Source organism: Uranotaenia lowii, chromosome 1 (genome assembly GCF_029784155.1).
Source record: "Uranotaenia lowii strain MFRU-FL chromosome 1, ASM2978415v1, whole genome shotgun sequence".
Lineage (NCBI taxonomy): Eukaryota > Metazoa > Arthropoda > Insecta > Diptera > Culicidae > Uranotaenia > Uranotaenia lowii.
In genome coordinates this window covers 133,437,172-133,449,550 of record NC_073691.1, presented here as the reverse complement: position 1 = coordinate 133,449,550, position 12,379 = coordinate 133,437,172, and the positions used below count along the sequence as shown (strand labels likewise).

The 12,379-nt window shown below is 41.3% G+C and overlaps 1 protein-coding gene across 1 annotated transcript; it reads left to right on the top strand.

The window, feature by feature from the left end:
• The first annotated feature begins 2,826 nt into the window (after positions 1 to 2,826).
• On the top strand, positions 2,827 to 3,576 carry LOC129737944 (uncharacterized). Its single transcript, XM_055729116.1, has one exon. The coding sequence runs from the start codon at positions 2,827 to 2,829 to the stop codon at positions 3,574 to 3,576; it is 750 nt and encodes a 249-aa protein (XP_055585091.1).
• The last annotated feature ends 8,803 nt before the right edge of the window (positions 3,577 to 12,379 follow it).

Genomic DNA, 12,379 nt, shown 5'->3' with positions numbered 1-12,379 from the left:
GTGGAGAAGCACATCGAAGAGCTCGAATATCTTTTCGAGCGGTTGGACAGTGTTGGCATTCAGTTGGTGGAATTGCTCCGAGTTGCGATGGTGTTGCGAAGTTTGCCTGCGTCATATGACAGTTTCGTTACGTCACTGGAAAACCGTCCGGTTGGTGATTTAACGATGGATTTAATCGTGGAACGTTTGCGCGATGAAAGTTTGAAGCGGGAGGGCCAAACAGGGGCAACCATCAAGGAGGAGAAGGCCATGAAGGTGGATGTGAAAAAGTTTGTGAGAAAATGTTATTTTTGTCATAAACCGGGCCACCTTAAGAGTGCGTGTGCTGAATATTCGGAGTGGAAGAAAAAGAAGAGGCCGGAGGCGTATCAAGTTGTTGTGGAGCAGCAAGCTAAACAGGTTCAGGTGGAAAAACCAGTGTCATCAAAATTAGAAGTGTACAGTGAATCCTATGGTGGACAGATCTGTTTCATGGCGGGCGATGTGATTCCTGGTGCCTGGACGATTGATAGCGGATGTACGTGCCACATGACGAATGATCGCCAGTTTTTTAATGAATTTAAACGCGATTACGTCATTGATGTCACTCTAGCTGACGGTACAGTGACAAAATCTGCTGGATGTGGAAACGGGGTGTTTTTCGGTGTGGACGGAGATGGTAAGCGTGTGGCCATTACGCTTGATTTTGTTTTGTATGTTCCTTCTTTGGAGGGCGGTTTGATCTCTGTTCGGAAATTGGCTATGAAAGGACTCAAAGTTGTTTTCACGGCTGAAAGATGTGAAGTTCGCGGTTCGAATGGCAAAGTGGTCGCCATTGGTGAAATCGTCGGAAGCCAATATAAGTTGAAGACAGTTGAAGCGTGTCTGGTTGCAGTGGGTAACCACCATGGGAAATGTCAACATACCTGGCACAGGAAGCTCGGCCATCGTAGTGCAGATGTGTTGGGTGTCATAGAGAAGAAACAGTTGGCCAGTGGCTTGGATATTAAGGACTGTGGTGAGAAAATCGTGTGTGAGTGTTGCTTGAAGGGGAAAATCGTTCGCAAACCCTTTCCGTTAGTAACAGAGCGAAAATCAAACCAGCCATTGGACATAATCCACACTGACCTCTGTGGACCAGTAGACAATCCGACGCCCAGTGGAAACAAATATATGATGACGATGATCGACGATTGGAGTCGATATTGCGTGGTTTACCTACTCAAATCCAAAGATGAAGCGGCGATCAAAATAAAGGAGTATGTTCGTTGGACCGAGAACATTTTTGGTCGGAAACCCCGTATCATCCGTTCTGACGGCGGTGGAGAGTACATTGGCGAGAATCTGCGGCAGTTCTATAAGTCTGAAGGTATTCAACCGCAGTTTAGTGCACCGTTCTCCCCGCAACAAAATGGCATAGCGGAGAGAAAGAACCGCTCGTTGCAAGAAATGGCCACTTGCATGCTTTTAGACGCTGGTATGCCGAAACGTTATTGGGGCGAAGCTGTGATGACAGCAGCTTATCTACAAAATCAGCTCCCGTCCCGAGCGGTTGAGCGAACGCCATTTGAATTGTGGACCGGTCGTATGCCTGATCTGAAGCATCTCCAGGTATTTGGTTGTGTTTCTTACGTTCGAATACCAAGTGCTAAACAGAAGAAATTCGAGAATAGAGGGCAAAGACTGATATTTGTCGGATATTCGGATGACCACAAGGCATATCGCTTCTTGGACCCCAGCACGGATCGGATTACTATAAGTCGAGATCACACACCCATCGAACTGGGAAATGGATCCGAGGCGCAGGAGGAGAAGTGGATTGAATAAAAATCACCTGAACCTGTGGAAGAAAATAGTGATGTAGTGGAAGTGTCTGGCGTTCCAATGGCGGAGGAGCCTGAAGAGCCAAGTGAAAATTCAGTGTACGAAGATGCTAATGCATCATACGAAAGTGATTTTCTCGGATTTGAACGAGACGAAGAATTTGTGCGAAGGTCAAATCGGATAACTCGTGGAATACTTCCACAACGATTTGATGATTATGTGGTGGGACTCGTTTCTCACGAAGAAGAACCAAAAGACTATAAAAGTGCTTTAAAAATTCCTGCGTGGAAAAGTGCAATGCAAGAAGAAATAGACGCTCACGAGAAAAATGGAACCTGGAAGCTCGTTGAATTACCTGCAAATAAGAAATTAATCGGTGCAAAGTGGGTGTTCAAATTGAAGAGGGATGAAACGGGAGCTATAGTGAAGAACAAAGCCAGAATAGTTGCCCAAGGCTATACCCAACAGTTTGGACTAGACTACAGTGAAGTGTTTGCACCAGTTGCGCGGCAGGCAGTTTTACGATTGATGCTTGCAATTGCTGGTAAACGGAAGATGGTACTCAAGCAGTACGACTGCAAAACGGCATACTTGAACGGTACTGTCCAGGAAGAATTATACATGCGGCAGCCCCCTGGCTTCGAAATCCCAGGCAAAGAAGATAAAGTGTGCAAATTAGAAAGGAGCATCTATGGTCTTCGACAATCGGCGCGGTGCTGGAACAAGGCATTGCACACTGCTCTTCTAGAATTAGGATTTGTGGAGTGTAATTCTGATTCTTGCCTTTACAAACGTGCCAATGAGTGTACTGAAGTTTATCTATTGGTGTACGTGGATGATTTGTTGCTGGGATCCCCTGAAGAGTCGGAAATAGACTGTGTTTTTGCTGGACTGCGTTCAAAGTTTGACGTCAAGTGCTAAGGACCTGTAAAGCATTTTTTGGGTCATGATATCCAGAAGGAAGACGGTTATTATACGCTACGATTATCATCTTACATCGAGACTATAATCGAAAAGTTTGGTATGCAGAACGCCCACCCTGTGAAAACGCCGATGGATCCTGGGTATGCCAGTGTCAACGAAGACAGTTTGCGATTTATGGATACGACCCTGTATCGCAGTCTTGTTGGTGCATTATTGTACCTCGCTGTGAACGCAAGACCCGATGTAGCGTTGAGCGTTGGATTGTTGGGCAGAAAAGTGAGTGAACCTAACAAATCTGACTGGAATGCGGCAAAACGAGTCGTACAATATTTGAAAAGTACCAAAAACTACCGACTTAAATTTGACCCTGGTGACGGTTGGAAATTGATAGGGTACTCTGATGCGAATTGGGGAGGCGATATTCGCACACGACGTTCTACTACTGGATTTGTAGTCTTTTATGGAGGAGGGCCAATCAGCTGGACCAGCAGATGTCAGGACTCTGTCGCGTTGTCATCCATGGAGGCAGAATACAACGTCCTCGCATTGACGTGCCAAGAAATTGTGTGGTTAAAGAGATTACTAGCAGACTTCGATGAACATCAAGAGGAAGCCACTACCGTGCTTGAGGACAACCAAGGTTGTTTATCTTTTGCTGTGTCAGAAAGAGTAAGCGGCAGGGTCAAACACATCGATACGAAGCGTCACTTTATCCGCGATCTATGCGAACAGCGGATTATCAAGTTGATGTATTGTCCTACGACCGATATGTTGGCTGATGCTTTAACAAAACCTTTAGGGCCGGCCAAGCTGCGTAAATTTGTTGACGGAATTGGATTATCTGGTTAGGACCGTCCGGTAGTCATTCAGGAGGAGTGTTGATGTGGAATGACTACTCTATTATTAGAACGAAAATGAAAACTGGCAACATTATTTTGTAATCTTAAAAGCTCTCCTTCTGAGTGCAAGTCAGTTAAAACTTCCGCCTTTGTACACAACGGATCAATAAAAATTACTGTTATTCCCTACGCTGCGCGTGTTCTTTATTCGGTTCTTTTCCCGACTTATCCGAGGATATTTTCGCTGGAACTCTGTTGGCTTTGCTCATCAGACTTTACATCCGTCGAACTTGGTCAGCACTTGGTCGTACAGCTTTCGAGCACGGATTCTGGCCACATTGTTCTGCTTCAGCGTCCGATTTGGCTGTTTGCTGGCTCGGAATGACCTTATTCCTTCCCGGAGACGAATTCGTCGCACCGTACTGTGAGCGGCCTGGAACTTATTGGACAAATCGCGGTCTGAAAGATTGGGATTCCTCTTGACGGCCTTGATGACTTTCCCACGCAGTTTCCGGTCGACAGTTCCACTCCGACGCTTCGAATGCGGCTTCCGAGCCGTCGTCAATGTTTCCTTGTACTGCTTGATAACACGCCATACGGTATTTCTGGGCATTTTAAGCTGTTTAGCTAGCTTCGATGCCGACAACAATGGATTTTCAAGAAAACTGTGCACAATTTGATCTCTCCGTTCGGCTTCCATGGCGGTTGTTTACAAAATGCTATCGTTTGGTGTTATGACATAAATACATGGTGAAAGGTAATGAATTTCCCGATACGTGGGTGAAAAAAGTTTCCAAATCCGTCCACTAGGAGCGCCACAATGAGCAAAAGAATTTGTTCCAATATTAAATGAAGCAGACTTTACCATAGCAAGATCGCAGTGAGAAGGCCTTTCATCAGCCAGGTGAACGATAAACGGCTCGAGTACTGGAAAACATTGTTGTGGTGGGTCGACGAATCCAAATTCGAGCTATTCAACCGGAAGAAGCGGGATCATATGTGGCGCGAGTCAGGTGAGGAGCTCCAAGGAACAGTCAAGCACGGAGGAGGTAACGTGATGGTGTGGGGTTGCTTTTCTTGGGGTGGGGTGGGAAATTTGGTAAAAATTTACGGAATCATGACAGCTTACCCAAGTAACCATAAGCACTAAAGCTTTGCCTTTTTATAGCTATATACCAGCATTCAAGTGCTAAATTACACTATATCAGCACATCAGGTGCAATTTTGCATCAAAACAGCCCTTCGAGTGCTATGCTGCATCATATTAGAATTAGACCACTATTTTAAAATGCAACCAGCATTTTATCAGCTTTTCACAATGCTTTTGAAATGCAACATAACTCTAAATCAGAATAAAAAATGCTATAATTTCTAAGCATTAAATTTGCATCACTTAAGCTTGTTGTAATGCTTTTTAGCACTACGTAAGCACTACAGTGGCATTAGGCCAAAGCACGCATTAGCATTGATTGATGCAGAAATAATGTAAATTTAGGGCACCGGTTGCCAATAATTTGATTCAAATAGGGCTTTTTTTCAAAGATATAACGCGGACCTGATAGGTCCACAAGCAGAGATACTGAAAAATGTCCGATCAATGGATGTCATGAGTTCGATTCCTGGTCATCTTCACCCGAAAAATGAAAAAAAAAAAAATCATGTAGAAAATTCAACCCGAGAGATCCCCATAACATGAATAAGCGAATATCCAACATAAGCCAAATTAATTATCATGGCAGAAAAATGGTGCCTAAAAAAATCGATTTTTTTTACCCGCATGGTTGTACCTCATTTGAACGCCATTTGCATTTTCCCAGCATTTTGCCCGCCAACGCTATAGCATCAACTTAGCATAGCACAGTGCTTTTATAGGGTTATACCAGTTTATGCACTAAAGCAGAAGTTAATTTCGCCAAAACTGGCTCACAGGGCTTATATGATGCACAGAATCAAGCTCTATAGCTGATGTTAGAGCAGGATTTGTGCTAGTTTTCAGTGCTTATGGTTACTTGGGTAGTCATATTGCAGTATCCTGCGGGAAAACCTCGAGGTATCCCTCATCAAGACGGGCCTCGAAGAGCGCTTCGTTTTACAGCAGGATAACGATCTGACGCACACGGCCAATCTGACGAAGTCATTTTTTCGTTCCTGCCGCATCAAACCCCTTGAATGGCCCCCACAAAGTCCTGATCTGAACCCCATCGAAAATCTGTGGGCCATCCTCGATGCTCTGATTGATAAGACTGGTGTGACAAATAAAAATACTTATTTTGATGCCCTGGAGCATGCGTGGGAAGAACTCGACCCACAACACTTGCACAACCTTGTTGAAAGTATGCCGAAGCGCTTGCAGTAGGTGTTGAAGGCTGAAGGAGGCCATACCCATTATTAAATCGTTCTTGTTTGCCTTCAGTTAGAATTATTCTGGACACTTTATTTTGCCCGTTTTTTTTTGGAATATTAACTGTATTTTTTCTATTAGTTAAACTTTCTTTCTTTTACCAGCGCAACATTAACAAAAATTAAAAAGTACATAATAAAGAATATTTTAAAAATTATAACGATGTGTTTTGGTTGAGTTTTAACCAGAAACATAAAAGAAATTGAAAAAAAAAATAATTTGGACACTTTATTTTGCCCCTCACTGTAAATTAATGAATTTCTGTTTCTGTCTCCTATAAATAAAAAAGTAATTGAACCGATTTGTGTGAAAGTAGGAAGTCCAGGGTTTTTGGGGCTTAAGAGAAAACCATTTTTTTTCTAAATAAAAACCCATCAGATGTTTACGAAATATAAAATATTAGGGATCAATGAAACAATTAATCGGTTTAAGACAACATATCTGATTTCGGATAAGTTGGACGCCTATTGCGTAAAAAAAATTTCACTGAAGCCACGTGAAGAGTACATGGGCTGTAAAAATGGGCGCCAAAGCTTCCAACTTACAGGAGGATGAGCATCAGTAAGGCTTGATTACTTTCGGCGCCTTCTTACTCAGGATCCAGGGCTGGAAAACAGAATGAATAAAATAATAAAAGCGCTCAAATGTCAAATTGGTCTGATTAAATCACAGACCAGTGTGCAAGTATCATTTTTTTTTCATTAGAATGATCATTATTAAAACTTTTTTTAAATCTTTGAGAGAGTTTTGCATTGCGCAGGTTTACAAGTTTCATCAAACTGAGCATGCCTCATCTATGAAACGATACTTACTTAATGATCCCGCGCCGATCCTCCGGTGCATAGGGCCGTGGTAAAAGACCTCCACTGTTGACGATCCGGAGCCAGCGTCTTCACTTGGTCCCAGTCAAGATTCTCGTCGACAGTTCGGATTTCGGCGGCTAGGCTTCGCCGCCACGAGTGTCTGGGTCTGCCTCTTCTTCGATGACCTTCTGGATTCCAATCTAGCGCCTCTCTGCAAATCTCGTTTTCATCTCTTCGCAGCGTGTGCCCAATCCATCTCCACTTACGTTCCCGAATTTCGATTTCTAGCGCCCTTTGATGACACCGGCGATGCAGTTCCTCATTCGAGATCCAGTTGCCAGGCCACCAAGCGCGGATGATATTCCGCAGGCAGCGGTTTACAAATACTTGCAGTTTTCGCGTCGTTACGATAGTTTCATAGATTTTGTTTGGTACCGGAACGAGTTTTCTTTTTATCATAAACGATTACAACTCTTACAACTCAAAAAATGCTTAGTTTTCTGTCGAAAAGTAAAAAAAATTGCTGCAAAAATGCTGCAGCGAATTTCGATTTGCCTGACCTGACTTTGGGTGATTTGAATGAAACAAAATTAATGCTAATGTGGGTGCCATGACTTCCATTTGATACGAATAAAAACTAAAAATAATTATCAAATTCCACAAAAACATGAAACGGCGCGCGGCAAAGAATCACGCAAGTAGTTCAAAAGCTGTTCACAAAACAAAAGCCCTGCTCACATTTTCACCAACTATTCAATTTCTTCTACCCAAAGCGCTCTAGCTTTGATCTTTCCACCTATAATACTTTCATATTCTTTCTAAATATTCTACCTTGAATTTTCACAACTCGCCGAAATGCCAAATATTAAATAAGGACAAAAACATTTTCGAAATTATTCCTCCGTCGGGTTTTTCTGTGCGCGAAAACAAACACAACAACAAAAATAGCATGCAAATGAAATAAACCCAGTAAGAATAGTTCGCGTACGTACATATAAGATATTATGCGTGCAGAAAAAATCCAAAATACGAGCGCTGATAATCATAGCAGCTTTGCCTACTAGCGACACCTCGTAGGTATACGTCGCGACGTTGAAAATAATAACGACGTATCGCGAGTTTCCTAGGAGACTTGTAGCATGCGATTGATGGTCTAGGGAAAATGTACAGTAAATAACGTAAACAATGTTTGAGTACTACATTGAAATCGCCTACTGGACTGACAAAAGAACAACAAACCTGTGAATGACAGGAATCTTGCTAGTAAAAAAGCGTCGCTAGTCCTACTGTCGCTATTCGGATTGGTGCTATACACATAATATATTGTTTAAATGAATTAAACGAAATAGCTTGATATAACTAAATATTTTCTCCAATCGGGGTATATAGTAGGTGTGGAAACCACATTATGCCAAAGTGCTGATATATACATGTCCGCGGTGTACAGGTATAACAGAGGTCCATTGCGTTAGCGATACGTAACGATGCGCTCATGATGAGTACCCGTAGAGGTGTCTTATAATATGCACTGCGCTTCTCATATAGGGGCGACCCACACATTCACCCTTCTCTCCGAAAATTTGAAAAAAAAATCAGATATTTCATATGCATGCTCAATGGCCACCAAGCATTGGATTTTCCGCTCTAACATGCATGTGATAACATTTCCGATCATGCCTTTTTACTTGACATTCAACACATAGGCTTTATGAAAGATTGCCTTATAGGACAGGCCAATCTTAGATACGTCGTATTTGAATAATTAACACGTGACGCAGTCGACTTAGATTGCCCTAAAACCATCAAAGCCAGCTTGCCAGCCTGTAATTGTTACATTCCACAAAACACTCGCATATGAAAGATGTGTGTAGAAATTCGATTTATTTTGCTCTTAGCTTAGCTCGCCATCCGTGCAACATCAGCTCGCATCAATTAGGCACACATAGCATATAACTCGTATTCGTCCGCAGCTAATTTTGCTCGAGTTCGGGGTAGGCACAGTCCACTTAGCTTGCATTAGGCGCAGCACATAGCTCGCATTCAGGCGCAGTACACAGCACGCAATGAGACGCAGCCCATTAAGATCGTATTGGGCGCAGCACACAGCTTGCAATCAGGCGCAGTCTACTTGACTCGCATTCAGGCGCAGCACACTTCTCTCGCAGCTTACTAGGCTCGCAATCAGGCGCAGCCCGCTTGGCTCGCATTGGGCGCAGCACACAGCTCGCAATCAAGCGCAGCCCACTAGGCTCGCATTAGGCGCAGCACACAGCTTGCAATCAGGCGCAGTCTACTTGACTCGCATTCAGGCGCAGCACACAGCTTGCAATCAGGCGCAGTCTACTTGACTCGCATTCAGGCGCAGCACACAGCTCGCAATCAGGCGCAGCTTATTTGAATCGCATTTGGCGCAAATCACAGCTCGCAATCAGGCGCAGAGGGTGCTGCTAAACTCGAAATTGAAGCTGATATTGTGTTGTCGAATATTGTTGTTGAAGCTAATTATAAACTTTCAATGAGATCCAGAAAACAAAAAAAAATCTAAACTCGTGTTTAATCTTTCACTAACTTGCTTACTACATGCATGATCCCAGCTCGTGGACGAGAAAACTAAATCGGTGTAGGGATCCTTCCGGTAGGGAATATAGTTTAACTTTCCCAACTCTGCTAAAGCATGGATAACGATGAATCTGGACGCCTTAAAACGGGTCTATCTCGGAGCTATGTAATTGAAATAAAAATGTTTTGTACTTGAAATGTAGGGTTTTGATTGCACTTTAAAGGAAAAATAATGAAAAAAAATATTTCTATGTTGTTTTGATAAATTTTCGAACTTTTCGTCAAGTACCACTCATTATAGTTTGGACACCCTATTCGCTTACCTCAGCGGCCATTTTGTTCCACAATCTCTTCATCTTTGTTGCATCCCGAGTCGTCCTACCATTCTTCTTATTTACAGATATGCTAAATCAACGCTTTTTCCGCTCGGTTATGAGCAAAAAGTAGTTTTTATGGCTCACCTTATCTTCTTCCTAGAGATTGCTTTTTTGTGGTAACTCGTAAGAAGTAAAGGTCTTGGAAGTACATGTATGAAATACAATACAATACAAAAACATAGACTTGTTAGGAAAACCTGGAAAACCAAATTTGTTAGGCAATCAATACATGTTGTACATAAAATGAAGAGACAAAAAATTGGGTTTTTTTAGATTCCACTAGAACGAATGGTATCAAATTTTCACACAAACTTGAGGGACGTTTAGTCAGAGTCAACCAAATGAGCTGATAAATATGTAAACTAAGGTTATTTTTTCCCTGATATACGCAACGCGTAAAAAATATCGTACATTTGAACTGAATCATTTGGAGAAGAATCATCCATCAAACTTGGCTATCATGCATAGGCAATGGCGACAGAGTGTCGCTTGAAGTAATAATTACGCTATGCGCAATATCATTAACATACTATCACTTTTAATGAGATAAATAATTGTTAAAATATGCACCAGTCCCGGATTCATTCATCACTTTTTGCACGTAGTGGGAACGTAGCATAAACTTAATAGCGCGAAGCGCGAGAGGAGACTTTCCACTTCCATGCGCAAAATCAACTAACCAGTAAGTAGTACCTAATACCGGGGGAGGTGGCGAATAGAAATTTAGTTAATTGAATCCTTCCGATTACGGCAGGCATGGTCGTTGTAATGGCATTCGAGAACCTTACGACATGATGCACCAAGATCCGGAATCCAACTCCGAAAAGGTGGTCAGACATGCTAAAGTAAAGAACAGAAGCAAACACGCTAAGAAGAAGTCATTAAGTTAATTATGATTTACCAATCCATCTATGCTAGGGTGAGGGGAGGGGTGGGGGATTGGTACGTGGATCTTGTTGAAGTACAGTTCTTGCTCCTATCTGCCATGCATTTCTAAACTCTTTAGCAATATCTGGCAGGCTGAATTGTCAGAGTTCGTCTTACAAGTCAAGCTACCTGATATTGATCTGAATCTGTATTCTGAATCTGAGCTCAGAATTCTCTATGAAATTATTTTATCGGCTATATAGGTGAAATTTTATATTCTTTGAGAAAGAATATTTAAGAATATTTAATTTTAGAAGATAAGAACAACTTATAAAAAACTTTTCATCACATTTCATCTCTTTGTTCCTCACGGGCCTACTACTTTGCAGTGGTAGTTACACATAGAATGGATCAATTTAAGCACCGTCTGCGTAGTTTTCCACTGGAGAGATACAAATCTGTCAGCTATTTGTATAAAACCTTTTTATTTTTAACAGATAACAGTACTGAAACGAAATCAGGTTAGGGTGACTTGAAATAATTTCGATCTTCGATAAATTCAACTATAAATTTAATGCTAGTTTAATAAACGAATTACTGGCCATATATTTTTTATTTCTCAACTGTTGTAAAGTTAGAAAAACGTTTGGATGACTTCAATGGAATGAAAAAGATTATTTTAATTATATAAAAAATCCCAGGTTTTCAAACTGTCATTCAGGTATATTGAAATGAAGCTGGAATCATCTGTTCTAATTTTCTTTTTTTTAAGTGCCCAATCATACGTTTAACTTCATAGCAATGATATCGATTATACTTTTTTTTCTTACGTTTATCAATCAATTTCATGTTTTCTCAATCATTTAAAAAAATTTAATAACACCGACGGCTCTTATAACGTATAGCATAAGCATTCCACACTCAGGCAAATTTTCTCCAGAGCCGCTGTTGGAATATAAAAAAATAGTTCTTGGAAATAAATACAAACATAATTTAAAAATGGAAGATACTAATTGTTTTCCATTGCTCATTTTATGCACAGCCAGTTTTCAATATTTAATTTGGAATCTTATATATAAAAATGGAGGCGTTTTCTTTGTAACACCATCACGTATGAATGGTCGGTCGGAATTGAATGAAATTTGGTATCTGAGGGTTTTTCGGGTCAGAGATGGTTTGTATAATAGTATCAAGAATCTCACTTTTTATGGAAGGAGGGCTCCTATACAAAATCAACTAGAAACTGGACAAAACTCGAACAACTTGAAGACGATTTTCATGAAAACTGATTCACGAGCACGAAGATGTTAAAGAACTATAAACATTTTCCAACGATTTATTAAGTAACGGGTAAAACGAAGTTTACCGGGTCAGCTAATTGAAATATAAAATTGGTTGTTTTGAAAGAAATTGCTGGTTTCCAGCAATCTGGATTTCTGACTTTTCAGCAATTTCAATTGCTGAAAATCGGCATTCACGTTTGCTGATTTTTCCAGTAATTTAAATGGCTGAAAATTTTTCTGGAAAGTCAGTGGGACAAAAAAAAATTGATGTCTACACAGAACATGGAGATTCAAGACTGTATGAGGTACTTGACCACGACAGCACTACACCAAAATAATCCGGTACATTAATCTATCAGGGGGTCATCAGTAAAGTACATTTTGTCAGCATCGACCTGTCTACATTTATCATCAAAAATTCTTGGAATCAATAGAGGGCGATACGAATCCAGGATTCCACGAATTTCCTGCTGCATAGACAAATCAAACTGGAGAGATGAGTTGTCGTAACCTGAGATGTAAA

What these genes read in the sequence shown, in the direction of transcription:
- LOC129737944 (XM_055729116.1), top strand. Translation starts at nt 2,827, where the DNA reads ATGCAGAACGCCCACCCTGTGAAAACGCCGATGGATCCTGGGTATGCC.